Source organism: Musa acuminata, chromosome BXJ2-4 (assembly GCF_036884655.1).
Source record: "Musa acuminata AAA Group cultivar baxijiao chromosome BXJ2-4, Cavendish_Baxijiao_AAA, whole genome shotgun sequence".
In the NCBI taxonomy this organism is placed as follows: Eukaryota; Viridiplantae; Streptophyta; class Magnoliopsida; order Zingiberales; family Musaceae; genus Musa; species Musa acuminata.
The window spans coordinates 3,124,653-3,139,923 of NC_088341.1; the positions used below are offsets into that span (position 1 = coordinate 3,124,653).

General features: G+C 37.1%; 3 protein-coding genes across 4 annotated transcripts; 2 read left to right on the forward strand and 1 right to left on the reverse strand.

Moving 5' to 3' along the window:
• Positions 1-647: 647 nt before the first annotated feature.
• LOC103980473 (FRIGIDA-like protein 4a) lies at positions 648-3,369 on the reverse strand. Its single transcript, XM_065102425.1, has 3 exons — positions 3,186-3,369; positions 1,445-1,617; positions 648-1,266 (listed from the first exon to the last, which is right to left on the reverse strand). Exons 1-3 carry the CDS (start codon positions 3,367-3,369, stop codon positions 721-723), a joined length of 903 nt encoding a protein of 300 aa, XP_064958497.1. The 3' UTR covers positions 648-720.
• Positions 3,370-3,479: 110 nt separating this feature from the next.
• On the forward strand, positions 3,480-4,328 carry LOC135608906 (squamosa promoter-binding-like protein 17). The gene is made up of 2 exons (XM_065101966.1): positions 3,480-3,877; positions 4,062-4,328. Exons 1-2 carry the CDS (start codon positions 3,543-3,545, stop codon positions 4,192-4,194), a joined length of 468 nt encoding a protein of 155 aa, XP_064958038.1. The 5' UTR covers positions 3,480-3,542; the 3' UTR covers positions 4,195-4,328.
• Positions 4,329-6,671: 2,343 nt separating this feature from the next.
• On the forward strand, positions 6,672-14,801 carry LOC103980137 (65-kDa microtubule-associated protein 1). 2 transcript variants are annotated; one of them, XM_018825519.2, is made up of 11 exons: positions 6,672-6,754; positions 7,683-7,750; positions 7,839-7,927; positions 8,023-8,226; positions 10,268-10,525; positions 10,603-10,818; positions 11,522-11,677; positions 11,804-12,115; positions 12,960-13,047; positions 13,847-13,995; positions 14,095-14,801. In XM_018825519.2, exons 3-11 carry the CDS (start codon positions 7,856-7,858, stop codon positions 14,398-14,400), a joined length of 1,761 nt encoding a protein of 586 aa, XP_018681064.2. In that variant the 5' UTR covers positions 6,672-6,754; positions 7,683-7,750; positions 7,839-7,855; the 3' UTR covers positions 14,401-14,801. The 2 variants fall into 2 exon arrangements, with proteins under 2 accessions (XP_018681064.2, XP_009394695.2); XM_009396420.3 differs by lacking the exon at positions 6,672-6,754 and adding an exon at positions 6,769-7,004.
• The last annotated feature ends 470 nt before the right edge of the window (positions 14,802-15,271 follow it).

A 15,271-nucleotide genomic window follows, 5' to 3' on the forward strand; every position in this document is an offset into this window, starting at 1 on the left:
CAGTCAAGATGGAGGTTTAAGAATCCCACCCCAAAAATAATTTGGCTACTAGTGGTAGAAGCTACCATATTTTGTTTCTGAAAACAAGAATTCTCACCCTCAAACTAGTTGACAAGTTGAATAAGATGCCATCCTATAGACTCTTCCTATCAACCATAAACTGAGCATCAAAGAACCACAAACACATAGTAGGTTCCCCTAGGAAGACCAACACAGCATCACAAATTAGAAAAAAGAGAACTAATTTACCAAGAATCTATCGTGACTGGAGGGGATCATTTATGAACCATTTGCAGGACGAAAAAAAAAAAAAGACTTAATCCACTTATCTAACATCACCAACTAAGAAAAACTAGTGTTGGATCAAGATACCATATCAACCTTCACAACATTTTGAGTAATTTGATGCAAAAGGTTTTCAATAACAAAGGATTTGAACATTTTGAAAATTGTCCTATATAATCAAGATGCCATATGGGCCTCTACAACAGTAATAAAGTAATTTGATGCAAAATTATTCAACAACAAAGGATTAAAATATTTTGAAATTTTTGTCCAATATAATTTACATACAGTAGGTGAAAGCAGAATACAGCTGATCTAAACAAGTTACTAAAAGCAAACCATCTAATAAGCGCACACATCCTACTAATAAGCAAACAAGTTATTAGTGATTATGTCATCCAGCCAGGTCAACTTGTTGAAGTCTTGATACCAACCCTACCTGTAGTAAGCCTGTTGATAGCCTGGTGCCACTCCATTGTTGTATCCTCCCAAGGGATTGTAATTTCCATAGACTGGATAACTCATAGGTGGTGAGTGGTATGGCGCACCAAGTGCGACAGGGCCTACTTCGGCTGGATATCCATAGGAGTCCCTGATGACCGGAGGGCTCCTGCTACCATAGACACCGTGCCCTGCTGGACTATCATAAGGATAAGGTGCTGCCGCAGGGTATGTGGTATGGGCAGATGGTGACCGTACAAAGGCAGGAGCAGCAGGGGAGGAGACGTGCACAGTGTTTGTTAGCCGACCAGCCTTGGCAGGAGGCATTGGTCCCCCATTATTAGCTCGTGTTCGCTTGTTGGCAGGAGCTGCAGGACCACCACCAGAAGGTTTTTTCTTCTCCACCTTGGCCTTCTCCAATTGTTCAAGTCGCTTCTGAAGGCTCTCTAATGGAAACTCGGCTTCAAGCTTGTGTTCTTGAATACATTTTATAGCAGCCCGAATAATTAATTGACTGTTCCTTGCGGCCCACGTGTAATTCTGCAATAGAACAGAATGAGCACCATTGACTTTTACATACATGTCAAACATTAGACAAACTACAGAATCACATGAAGCATTTCAAATCATTACCAAGATTAGGGATCCAAAAATGTCAGTGTAAGTTATACGATGTGACAAATTAAAAAGTAAAAAAAATCAGGAATGAGTAGGTTACCGTGGTTTGCCCACCACCGTTGTGATCCTCAAAGGTTGAAGTTGCTTTATTTGAGTCTTTCAGGAAGGATTTTAGCAGTGAAACAGGAGTAAACTTGTCCTGAAGGCCAGCCTCATAGGCAAAGTTTATTGCATCCAGCTGATGTCCCTTGCTCATTAGTTCCTCGATAACACCTGCAAATGCAAAAAGTCCTTAAGTGAAACAATAACCTTGTACAAGTGACAATAGCACTGATCCACCATAAGCAGCATTTTCTTTTCATGCAGACATTAAACAGAAAGAAAGCACAAATAGCACAGATAATGAGCAAAAACAGGAAAAGACAAAAAGTATGTGGATTTGTACAAATAAATTTTCATATAAAATATCAAAAACAAGAGGATACACGTTTCTATGTGATAACCATCAATCAAAGTCATACCAGAAAATGATGCAGAAGATAAGTATGATTATGGTCACAATATGATAAATCTGTTGAATATAGGGTCGATCCACAGACAAGAGTGCCAAGCTGAGCTAACATGACTTTCCAAGCTAGTTCATATTGTTTATAATTGTTGCTCTGCAAAAATAGCATTGGAAGTAATAACCCGTATGTAATTGTGAAAGAACAAAACCTTTTTTATCCTTTTCTTCAGAACAAAATAACATGAAACATCAACTAACCTTTTCCCCTTTACCTTTTCTTTGACAGTCCCCCATTTCAATAGAAGCAATAGTGCAACAGATGGAGCTTAAAAAATATATAAAGTCTTGCAATGTCTAGCCATTAAATCACCACTTGGAAATAATATATAAATGGTTTGACTAAAATTTATGCTACCAATGCCAGAAATGAAACGGAGCTTCTATTAATTAAAATCAAAAAATGAACATTGCAATCTATCCACAACAAACTTAATTAACACTTTCAAACATGATTTGAAATACCATTCAGTCTACACCATAGTTGACCAGTATTTATCGCTCCAAGCAAGGGCTAATGTTGGACCATATGAGACAATAGTGATCGATATTAATTTTTCAATATTTTTGTCTATACTGGGTGGTGTGGATCGATATGCTTGATATACTGGTACCATACTAGATCCAGAACAATCATTTGACCAAGATTTAAATCCATGCTTCACTCATGATAAAAACAGAGCATAGCATTTTACCAGACTATTAATATCATTGTTCTTCTAAGTGACTACATAAAATTCTTACACATAGAAAATAACAGTGGAAAGATGATACTGTTAGCTTATAGTCTCAAGTATAAGAGAAGTCATAAGATACACTATATTAATTGATTATAAATTTGATTATAAATGGTTATAAATTTGATTTCTTTTAACAAAACGAAAGAAAAAAATATTGCATTAAGCTATTGGCATTCAAGATGCCAAAGAATACATTATAGTTGGAGTCCTAATAGTTCAAAGAATTGAAAACATTGTGGATTATAGCATAATGAGCATCCTTGTTTTGGGTTCAATATAAAAAAAACATCGTTTTACATTGTTTATTTGATTGTCAACCAACAAACTGTTAAAAGGATAGTGTCTTCACGTTTGTTCAAAAATTTGATAGCTTTAAATAATCAACCCATAAATTACAATATCCAATCCTAGTTGTCATTTTAACCAGTACAGAGGATCTCCCGTGTCTGCCACCAGAAGAGGTCAGCAGACAAACCCAAAGCCTCATGCAATCTGAAAGCTCACTCCAAAAGATTCTCCAGCAGTCAGAATCCAACCTGCCCAGCACTCAATTATCATGTCAATCCTTTTCTCAGCACACTTGCGCATCCCTCGAGGGCTCAGCTCAGCTGCAACCTGTACGAAAAGCAGATAGAACTCGATGACAATATTGCTGTTAATATGACGTGTTACGAACAAAGAACTCACTGGCTGTTTCATGAAGATTTCAGACATCACCATAAGTCCCAGCAAGAAGACAACAACAATTGACAGTACTGTTTGATGATACGAGAACTAGTTAACGTCACATCGCTGCTTGTCTCTCTTCTGTGACATGACAGGCCATGGGGAGTTGCCTGTTGGCTTCTTTATACCAGGCGGGGAGAGAAGGCACTGGGAGTCTGCAGCAAGAGATGAATCCGAACTGCTCAAACGTTGCTTCCAGTGCCTGTGGCTCGAGCGATTCCACCCAGGGGCTCAAGATTGGAAGGAAGACGTACTTCGAGGATTTCTCTGTCTCATCCTCTTCGTTCCCGGTCGCACTGCCAGCACCTCAGAAGAAGGGGAAGGGGGTGGCGCAGGTGGGGAAACAGCAGCAGCCACCCAGGTGCCAGGTCGAAGGGTGTAGTGTGGATCTCACCGGGGCCAAGGCGTACCACTGCAGGCACAAGGTGTGTGGGGTGCATTCCAAGTCCCCCAAGGTGCTGGTGGCAGGGATGGAGCAGCGATTCTGTCAGCAGTGCAGCAGGTCAATCACTTTGCCCCCTTTGCCTGCTCTTCTTGTTCTTCCTCTGCTTCACCTTTTCATTTAGTACGTCAACCACTCTTTTAATTTGTTGTGTATGATATTAATCCTCATAAATTAGGTCTAATCCTTATAAATTCATGTATAATCTCACTCATTGATGTGAGACTAAATCCAAATCTTACAGGTTCCACCAATTGCCTGAGTTCGACCAAGGGAAACGCAGTTGCAGGAGACGTCTGGCCTGCCACAACGAGCGGCGAAGGAGGCGACCTCTATCAGCGCACGTCGCATGCATGCCATCAGTCTTCCATGGTTAGGTCCTGAGCTCATCTCCAAAACTTCTTCTGCACCCACTTCAAGATGTTCTTCTCTGCCTTCAGCCTTTGTTTCTTCTAACCCATGTTGTAATCTCGAAGCAGAAGGCAACAACAGGTTCAGAGGGTTTCTTGTGGACTTCACTCACCCCAAACTCCCTTCATTCCTGCAAAATGCATGGCAAATAAATCAAAGTGGCTTAGGAGTTGCATCAGCTCCAGGAATTCCACATCTTACAGCAGGTTCAGATTCAAGCCGTGCTCTCTCTCTTCTGTCAGCTCAACCATGGGGTAGCACACTAGTTGCAGACTACATGACCAGTTCTCGGGGTTGCAGCACCTCATTCGAAGTGAGATTGAATCAGGTTGGAGAACCTGATGACGGCCATTTTGCAGGTGAGATCGAGCTGGTGCCTCAGGGTAAGAGACAATGCATGGGTGTTGATCCCAGTGTGAGATGCAGGTTTTCTGATGATGCCATCCACTGGACTCTGTAGTCCCGATTCTTTTTGGGTGGTGGTCTTTTTTAGCTCTCTATCAAGCTTCCCAAGGCTGTTCCAGTGTTTTGTTAGCATGAACTTTCTTCTTTCTTTTCTTTCCTTTTTCTTTTTTTTCCTTGTCAGATCAAACTAAACCTGAAATATTCTGTTAGATGCATTAATCCCTTTTAGAACATGTCCCTAAAATAATTATTTTTTTATTGAAAAATATTAATTCTTATATATTTCTCACTGAAAATAAAAATAAGAAAATGATCTTTCTGATATAAAAGTGGATTACTTTGATGAAAATCAATTCAAGTTATATTCGATCATAGATTTAACAAAAATGATATTGTTCGAAAAAATAATATTATATATCAAAATAAAAAAAACAATAGTATATATCTTAGAATCATGTTAATACTTATTGGGATTCGTTTGATAAAAATGAATGTGAATTATACTTGAATGATCAATGATAGATTTAATAAAAAAAATATTTATTTTAAAAATTAATTATTTTTAAATTTATATAAGAAAAATATACTAAATATATTAACATCTCACCCAAAGTTTTGGATGAGTTTGGATGAAAATTCAAAAAGTGATACTTGTGTTACACATGATCACAAATTAAATTTAAAAATATATATTTTTAAATTAATTATACTAAATATATAATAATAAATATAATATTAAATATACTATTATCTCAGACTAGTTTTAAAGAAGTTTGGATGGATTTAGTAAAAAATTAATTAGTTATATTTATCATAGATTTAATCCAAAAATATTTTATTTAAATTTTTTTATTTAAAATTATATTAATTAAAAATATACTAAATATCTGATTAACTTGATGAAAATATTTTGGTTACATTCGTGTTATATTTGGATTATACTCATTCTTAGATTAATCAAACTCGATTCACGATAACTTGAATGTTATTTATTTTAAAATTAGTAATGAAAATATTATTTTTTTTACTCATCAATTATTTTTAATTATCTAAATTTGTGATCCTTTAAAACCTTTCAATCTCACTAGGAACATCATTATAATTAATATATATTTTCATCCTCTTCATAGCCTTCTTTAGGCCATTATTTCTAATTTAAAACTTTAAACATTTATTGGCAATTACTTAATGGTCTTTAACTTCGATTAATATAAACACTTAACATTTTTACGCTATTATATAATTTGAATGTGGCCCAAATAATTTTAGTTTATTACATGAGAAAAGCTGTATTTTCAACATCCTTGCTCTTACGGGATCAAAGATTCATGGAATAAATCTCATAGTATCATTTTTCCAACACCTTTTACCAAAAGCTTCTAATTGTTTTTGAAAAATAAATCTCATAGTAATAACTTTCTGTTGGATTGAAAATATTAAAAATTGATTTATTTTTCAAAAACAATTAGAAGCTTTTGGTTTATCTTAAATTAATTATTTTTAATTGTTATTTTCCTTTATGTTAAATATATCCAATATTTTCTTTTTTTAAAATATTTTATTAATTATTTGATTAAACCACTGTCGTTACTAAACGCAATTGACCGTCTCTTCCAACCGGCCTTCGAGTCCTCCGAGGACTCGGATCTCTTCCAAACACACTTGTACTTAGAATAATTCGATCCCACATGTCCACCGTGAACGTATCTGAGCTGTCGTTTTACTGGTGATTTGGACGAATCATCAAGGTTTTTTATACGGTTGACGCGAGTGCTTCTTGGAGGAGATCCTCATCGTTCTTGACCTCATCACATGCGCAGCAGCAGATAGAAGTTGGACTTAATCGGCCCCACCCGGTCTCCTCGACAGAAAAATGCTAAATCACCCCTAAGATATCGTACCCAGAAATGGCCCCTAGTGTTTTCCAATGAAAAGACAGGCATGTGAGACGAGTAAAACGCGGATAAACTTTTGGGGTGACAAATCTGGGTAGGAAAGGAACCGGTCCCGGCTGCTTCTCCTCTTGCCTTGTCCTTTGTTTCCCTCTCCCTCAGCCTCGCTGTCTTCGCACTATCCGAGTACGAGAAGGCGCAGAAACCCTAGAGCTCTGCCGCTCTTCAGGTAATAGCCTCTCGCTTCCTCTCTCGATCGCGTTCCTTGTGACTTGCAGCTGGCCCGCATACCGTGAATTCTCGGGAAATGCCACTCTTCGGGCCTCGAACGGTCTCGATTTGTTGGAGATCGAGATGCATTGGTCTCGGGGGTTTGCTGAGGGCGGTGCCACAGTGAATACTGGTTTTCTTCGATGGACTTCCTCTGATGCAGTCCAGGGTTCTTGGTCTTACGCCACTTGGTTGGAGTGAGATTATGGGTAAAGATATGTCATTTGATTGTTGTTATTGATGTCTCACTTGGATTTTGTCTTGAATGTGGGAAAGTGTTTAGGTCTTTATGGGTTATCGATTTGGGATCTCTTCGCCATTTTTGTGTTTTTGTTCTTGAAACATAATTTTCTCTTACCATTTAAAGAGGTTAGATTATGAGATTTTTTACCCCAAAGTCCGTCTTTTTTAGCTGGAAAGTGTCACTGTCTGGAGCTAGAGATGTACAGTTGGCGTGAGGAGGACTGGTGATATGATCGGCGGAAGAAAAAGCTGATCCTACTAAAAGAAGTTAGAGGTGTTTGTATTCTTTTACATGCAAAAGTTGAGCTTTGGTTTTTCAGTATGTGTGGTTCCATCTGGAGATCAATTTGGAAGATATTATTGGTTAAGATGGAGGAATTGAGTATCAAGTATATTGATCTTTAGTGACTGGACTTGTTGGAAGTAATCTCCAGGGATTCTGAGACTACTGGAGGTTACGACCTAGTATTTTCTATTGGAAAACATTAAGCAGTGGTATTAGCTGTTGCTACCAATTATTCATCGTTTTATATTTCTAATACATGATGCACAATCTTTGCTTCATCCGTTATACAGTTATTTATTTAATTTTCTGTTGTTTCTGTAACCAAGAAAAATAGCTGATCATAGCTCTATACTTGTAGAAGACTGAAGGCAATAGGTGCATGTACTATCACCATCTGCTAGAGTTCAGTCTTTTCTCGTCTACAGGGTATTCATATATGATCCAATCACTTCTTGACTCTCTTTAACCATATTGCAATGACAGAAGTGCATCTATGGACCATTTTGCATTGCAGGATCTGTTAAGCTATAAATGGCAGTTACCGGTTCTGAGAATCCATTATTAGGTGAAATAACATGTGGGTCTCTACTGCAACAGTTGCAGGTGGTTCTTTTATTTCATTTATTTTTCTTATTTATTTTTTGAAACTTGCAATGAGACGATATGAAGTGGACTGACCAATTGGCCTTCTAATTCAGATAATATGGGATGAAATCGGTGAGAGCGATGAAGAACGAGACAAGATGCTGCTTCAGCTGGAACAGGAATGTTTGGATGTTTACAAGAGAAAAGTCGACCAGGCTTCTAAGTCAAGGGCACTCCTACTCCAATCTTTGGCTGATTCGAGAGCCGAACTTGCCAGACTTCTTTTTGCACTCGGAGAGAAGTCTTTAGTTGACATAGTGAGTTCATATCCAAACTATTCAGTTTCTGTGTAATTGTTGAAAAATCTTCTCCTTCTCTGGATAGATAAGAATTCACCACTCATTTTTCTCTGCCTCTTTGAACATGTCTTTGTATACTAGTACTTTTACATTTGTTTCATTGAGCAAAGTGACTAGAACGAATTGCACATAAAATCTTTTGTACTTGAGGTGCGTTTATATGCAAGGAAAAATTAATCGTTGGAATGTTTGCCTGAGGTTGTATATCAAGTGAAGAAGATTTTGATGACTTCTATGCTTGACAGTGTTGATTGAATAATAAATTTTGCATATCGTTTGTGCCTTCGGAACTAGTTCATCCGAAGGCATTCTTGAGGTTGTTACTGAGAAGTGAGAAATACCATATAAGATAAGATTTGTAATTGACACTTTGAGAGTTTCTATGCCTAGTGGGATATTAACAATGAGTGCGCATCACAGTTCCTAGGGTGCCTCTACTCCTTTAGATCCATGATTGGGGCTCCTCATCTTGAATTATGATACTTTTGCATCCCTGATCACAATTGTACGTGATCCAGGACACTGAAGTTATGGATCTATCTCATCAATGCTATTCAATTTTATGATAACAAACCAACCAAAGAAAAATAAAATTGAAACTTATTTCTCCTCTATAAACTTTCAAAAGAAGTTTGAAACAACAAAAATGCCAAACATCAATGAAAGAAAAATAAATTTATAATCTTTTGTCATCTGCTAACATTTGTATGACCTAATTAGGTGCATAGCTATTTACTTAGTATAACCAAAATAACTTATTTTAGTGTAGCAAACAGTCTATGTTGTTAACCATCATCCGTTGATGAACAAGTCTCCATATGTAAGTTACAACATTTTTCAAATTAACTAAGCAACTAATTCTATCCCTTAAATTAAATAAAAAACTGTCTTTAGCTTATCATGAACTAAGCTAAATGGCATAGGTTGTAACTGTACTACTTATTCCATGACCCAGCAGGCTCCATGTTGTTGGTAACAACTGTGGTCCCAATGTCCATCAGAAATTTTTTTCTTGATGCATCATGATGAGCATGTATTTACCTGCATTGTACAACTGAAAATATTTTTTCCTAAATTCATAGTGGTAGCTAGTGCAATCTAGTGTCAAGAAACCTTTCAACTATTTATGTTGACGTCTTGAAAAAGGACCAGTGGTGGTAATTGTAACTGTAGGCTCAGGAATGTTTCCTATGATGAAAAATTCCCATGGCCTTTATATGAGTTGCATCTAATGTTAATTGGAGTTACTCTCTACATGTTTTGGAAGTAGCACACAAGTTTGCCTAGCCATATCAGAGATGCTGTATCTATAGGCTGGAATACAAAAGGATCTTGTATTCCAGCCATTAGGCTTGAAAGGCACCTCAACTGGGCTGGACTGTGGTCTGCAATATTTGGTCCATCTTCATTATCGAAGGAGGCCTGGACTTCTACCTATCGATGTTTTTGTATAGACGTGAAAGTGCTATGCGCGGAGACCTTTTCCACACTACTCTTGTCTTCAATGATCAGAGTGACTGCTACAACTTTTTGAAGGTCGATATACTTCCTGTTGTGAGCACCGCAAGAGGGAGCAACCATTTTAAATGCATTAGACCTCTGTACCTCAGTAGCATCTATTCCTTTTTGGAGAAAGCATTTGATAAAGTTTCCTTGATCAAATAAGATCTACTGACCTTCTGTGTTTTATACTATATAACTCTGCAATATCTAGTATCTAGTGTTTACAAGTATTTACAAGTAACAACTTGAAAAAAAATGCTACCGAGTTGCCTTTTTTTTTCCAACTTTATTGCTCTAAGTGGTTATACAGCATAGCAGAAATCCATTGTACTTTGAAGTATGGAATTTGGTCTACACTACCAAATGCCACCCATAGGTTAGAAATGCAAACACAAAAAAAAAAAGTAATTGCAAAAGTTATCTATATTCAATTAATGGCATTTGTGATACAGGTTACTTTAGCCTTTGATGCTGATTCTTATATGGTCTTCCGCAGCAAGATCGGTCCTCTGGTACAATCAAGGAGCAACTAGTAGCTATAGCACCAGTTGTGGAACAATTATGCAAGCAGAAAGAGGAGAGGATAAAAGAATTTGATAATACATTATTACAGATTCAGAAAATACGTGGGGAAATATCTGGTACTTTAAAACTTGGTGAGCAAATAGAGACACCAGTTGTTGATGAGGAAGACTTGTCACTGAAGAAGCTGGATGAGTACAAGTTACAACTTCAGGAACTTCAGAGAGAAAAGGTTCTCTGTTATATTATCTTCTGTAATATGTTTTGAGACCATGATGTGTGCTAAAATCTTTGTCGCTACCTTTGCAGAGTGATAGACTGCAAAAGGTTCTTGACTTTGTCAGCACAGTGCATGATCTCTGTGCAGTCATGGGCCTGGATTTCTTCAGTACCATAACTGAAGTTCATCCTAGCTTAAATGACTCTGTTGGAGTGCAATCGAAGAGCATTAGTGATGGTACTTTATCCAAGCTCTCGGGAATGGTCATTGGACTTAAAGAGGATAAAAAGATGCGACTACAAAAGGTAAAGCCAAGGAGTCAACAATGTTTAACACTTTAAGAACATGATTTTGAATCAAATTCATGCAGATGGTCAAATTTTGGTTTATGCTATATTGGATTTCTTGTTGTATCTTTGGTATTTATGCAGCATTCTTTTTTCTTTTTTGTTTCTTGTTAGTTGTATATACTTTAGATTAAGACAACTCCATTAATATGTAATAAATGTATTCATTTTTGTATTCTTTTGCTATGAATATTCATATACTTCATGGCTAACTGTCTATTCTATCACAACCTTCATTTAGCTATACCTTTGGTTTTTTTCCTAGTTTTTCTTTGACCTTTTAGCTAAATTTAGGTTGTCTTCTCTCTTTAATTGGCCTTCCTCAAGCAAGGGGTAAATACTATAAAGTATATGGGTTGATCTATTAGAGAATCTCAAAATGTTAAAAAGGTCTGATTTAAAATTATGCCACTGTATCATTTTTCAGACAGAGATCAGTTGAAATCTCTACACTTTTCTTTAAAAGAAATATCCAAGGCGCATGGGCCACTAAACATAGAGAATTTGATACTATGATTTGTAGACTTCAAATTGTGTATTTTTCTCCTTAACTATGCTTTTCTGAATCTATCACCCAAACATTTCTGATGGGCAGTATGGAACTATAGATATATACATATTATAAATTGACATCTGCTCACACTATCACAATGATTCTCAGCTTCAAGAGCTTGCTGCTCAGCTACATGATCTTTGGAATCTGATGGATACACCAATGGAGGAACGGAACTTGTTCAGCCATGTTACGTGTAACACTAATTGTACAGTGGATGAGGTTACTGTTCCTGGAGCTCTGACCCTTGATCTAATTGAACAGGTTAGTTAATTTCATGAGTTGAGAATTTCTGAAAATATTAAGGCAATGCTAAATTTATCTTTCTCGGGTGATAGAACACCTAGAAATTACTTGTTTTATTGTATGGCTTTATATTAATGTATGAAGGCTGAAGTTGAAGTCGAAAGATTAGACCAGCTAAAGGCAAGCAAGATGAAGGAAATAGCTTTCAAGAAACAAATTGAACTTGAAGATATTTATTCCCGTGCTCACATTGAGATAGATTCTGCAGCTGCCAGAGAAAAAATATTGGCTCTAATTGATTCCGGAAATTTTGAACCTTTGGAGTTACTAGCAGACATGGATAATCAAATATTAAAAGCCAAAGAGGAGGCCTTAAGCAGGAAAGATATATTAGAAAGGGTTGAAAAATGGATGTCAGCATGTGAAGAAGAAAGCTGGCTTGAAGACTACAACCGGGTACTTACATAATATCTTATTAAAGTCTATATAATCTTGGCATTCTGAGGCAGTCATGCATTTTTATCTTGGATGCTATGACATGGGTTTCTTTTATCTAGGATGTTGTTGTATATCATGCTCAGTGCTGCTGATTTGCAAATTATATGCCTTCTTTGCTGTTAATGGGATCCTTATTCTTCTAGTCAAAACTGGTTCACTTAACAGTGCTCACTATATGCCATGCACATTGTTGCCTGCACACACCAAATTCCTAATATTTGTATTTTTATGCTGTACTTTTATATTTCTTATATTGTTTGACATCTAGAAACCTAGTTGATATTCCTTTCTTTTCTATTTTTCGTTTGATGAGGTGAAAAATACACCAGCAACCAATCAGCCCCAGCCACCCCCCAAAAAGAGCACTATCCCTACCACATGGGATAACCAGTGGGAACTCCTTTCTGATTTCATAAACTTTACTGGCAGGCATTCTTTTTTCCTTTTTTTTTTTCCGTTGATACTAATATATGGTAATCTATTTTCTCTAGCTAATAGTGTCACTTTACAGTTCAAGTGTATGTATAATGAATAATTTGACAAATGTATAGCTTTGTTACAATTTGCTAGGGTCTAGTGTTGAGTATCAGTATACATACATGCTTTAGTCTAAAATTTTATTTTCCAGAATCCAGCCTACTATTCCATTTAGCTTTCTCCAAGAATTGAAATTGAGAAGTTAATTGGAGTAAAGAAGATTTTTTTGCAAGAAACTCATTTTCGTAGCCCAGGCAGTTCTCTTGATTCAGGCATGATATTCCACCAAATTCTGACCCCCTAATTTGTAGTTTTACTTTTCCAGGATCAGAACAGATATAATTCAAGCCGTGGTGCACACCTTAACCTCAAGCGTGCAGAAAAAGCTCGCATATTGGTTAATAAAATTCCAGGTATTTCAGCAAATATGTTCAAATAAATCACCTTTTCCTTTTTTCTACTTCCTCAAATAAGATGGCTGTGTATCAATTTTTCTGACAATAATAGTAAAATAAAGAGAGTACATGCATTTCCTGAGGCAGGGAAGACAATACATGCTTTGCTATAGTTTGATCATTGACATTAAATAATACATAAAAAGATCTTTCATGTTTAGGATCCTTTTTAATCGCAACAAACATCTCTTACAGACCAGGTGCACTATATTTCTTTATTAATTGGAATAATCTTAGTGTTGGTGAATGCTTTTTTTCATCACAGAAATGTCATATGGCTCCTTGAGTATTTATGTTTCAAACTATTCCAGCTTGGCTTTCCAATATGTCAAACTTGTATTCTGTTACCGACTGCCAAGCAAACGGATTAATTTGGAGCTGACCCCTTGTATCTTTAGTACGTTGTCTGTTCCCCTCTCCTTGCTTCTTGGCTGTCGAACCAAATAAGAGATTAGTTTTTGATGTAATAGAAAGCAGAAAACAACTGTTCCATTTGTTTAAAAAATCAATGATGATTCTGATGTTTCTTCTACAAGTTGCTAAGAACTACTGTGGTAATAGGGCAATTGTGCTGAACAGGGCTACTCTGCTTCGCAAGCAAAAGTATCCTGGTAGTTACCTAATACAAGAAACATGACATATGGTAGATATTTGTTGTGCTATAACTTTTACCTTTAACTTCTGATGTGTAGTTTAACTTTTGTCTAGCTGGTTATGTTACAGTTTTTAAATGACTGATGATGCTGTGGTTTTTTAGCTCTTGTTGACACACTAGTTGCAAAGACCAAGGCGTGGGAGCAGGATCACGACATGTCCTTTATGTATGATGGTGTTTCCCTCCTTGCAATGCTCGATGAGTATAACATGCTAAGACAGGACAGGGAGGAGGAAAAACGAAAACAGAGGGTATGATTTGGCCCATTTGATATTAGGCAATCTTCATCCCTTTCTATGTTCAGACAAAACTCATGAGGCCCCTCTTTCCTTGATGTCTATGTTTTCCAGGATCAGAAGCGTTTCCACGAGCAACTTGCCACAGAACAAGAAGCCATGTTTGGTTCAAGGCCAAGCCCTGTCCGTCCACTTGGTGCCAAGAAGGTGATCAGTCCACGTTCTAATGGAAGTGCACCAAATGGAACCGCTACACGAAGATTATCTCTCAACTCCCATCAGGGTGGCAGCAGTGGTTCTCCATCTTTAAGCAGGGATGGGAAGAGAGACAACAGTAACAGGCCATCTGCTCCGGTGAACTATGTTGCCATTGCAAAAGAAGATGCAGCCTCCCCTATCCAAGTTAACGCTTCACCATGAGGATTGTTGACTGTGAGTTCTCTGTATTTGAAATATGCAGTGGAGATCGGCTGAAGGTGGGGTTAGATTCTAATTATACTTGATAAGTATTCCCTATTATCGAGAATTTATCTGTGGAGTGGCTATGGCATCAGATCCTTTGACTACTATCATAAGTGTAAGATTGGTCTCTATTTTCGAACAAGCTATTAGATTAGTAGAAAGTCAGGTATTTTCTATTTGGCTTGATCCTTGTTCCTGAAGTTCCATCTTTGGTCTATTTGGCTTGCCCAGTAATGCGAGTTCTTATGTGGCTTTGTCTCTTCTTTGGACCTCATTCAAAGAATCTTTGTTATCATGGTAGTGTGATGTATGAACTGCAGCTTTATAGATCAATATAAGCAGCACATGTTTATTTGGAAGTTGTAGTTTGGCATGTGATATACCCACTGGCAATTTGATCAACAAACCTTCATCTTATTGGCTGGGACTTTTGATCATTCATCTTATTGATACTTTAGGCATGCATGCATGCATTAGCTCATTGTACTATGTACACATCATTTTGTTGATCTATTATCGATTAGAGTATTAAAATTTAATTAAATCTAAAAAAAAGGAGAAACAACACCACTCAATAAACTAAAACAAAAGAAACATTACATTTGGTGTAGAGTAGGATGAAGATGACCGGTGGAGATATGGTCCGAAGGATGGTGAACCGAAGATGATTAGTGAAGGAGAACGGTCCAGTGGCCATTGCACAAAGAATCGTCCAATAGGGCACGTGGCAGGTCGTCCGTGGTCCTGCCTTTGATTGGATCGCGCATTGCAATCCACGGAGGTGTGCTTCTGCGGCCGTCGAAAGTGTTGCGGACGGCAGCCGATTTGC

Bases quoted from the DNA above. Each gene is read 5' to 3' on its own strand.
- LOC103980473 (XM_065102425.1), bottom strand. From the start codon at position 3,369: ATGGTGATGTCTGAAATCTTCATGAAACAGCCAGTGAGTTCTTTGTTC. The intron at 1,618-3,185 runs GTTGGATTCTGA...TTGCATTTGCAG, and splicing joins GATAATTGAGTGCTGGGCAG to GTGTTATCGAGGAACTAATG. The intron at 1,267-1,444 runs GTAACCTACTCA...GTTCTATTGCAG, and splicing joins ACGGTGGTGGGCAAACCACG to AATTACACGTGGGCCGCAAG.
- LOC135608906 (XM_065101966.1), top strand. From the start codon at position 3,543: ATGAATCCGAACTGCTCAAACGTTGCTTCCAGTGCCTGTGGCTCGAGC. The intron at 3,878-4,061 runs GTCAATCACTTT...CAAATCTTACAG, and splicing joins TTCTGTCAGCAGTGCAGCAG to GTTCCACCAATTGCCTGAGT.
- LOC103980137 (XM_018825519.2), top strand. From the start codon at position 7,856: ATGGCAGTTACCGGTTCTGAGAATCCATTATTAGGTGAAATAACATGT. The intron at 10,526-10,602 runs GTTCTCTGTTAT...CTACCTTTGCAG, and splicing joins AGGAACTTCAGAGAGAAAAG to AGTGATAGACTGCAAAAGGT. The intron at 10,819-11,521 runs GTAAAGCCAAGG...AATGATTCTCAG, and splicing joins AAAAGATGCGACTACAAAAG to CTTCAAGAGCTTGCTGCTCA.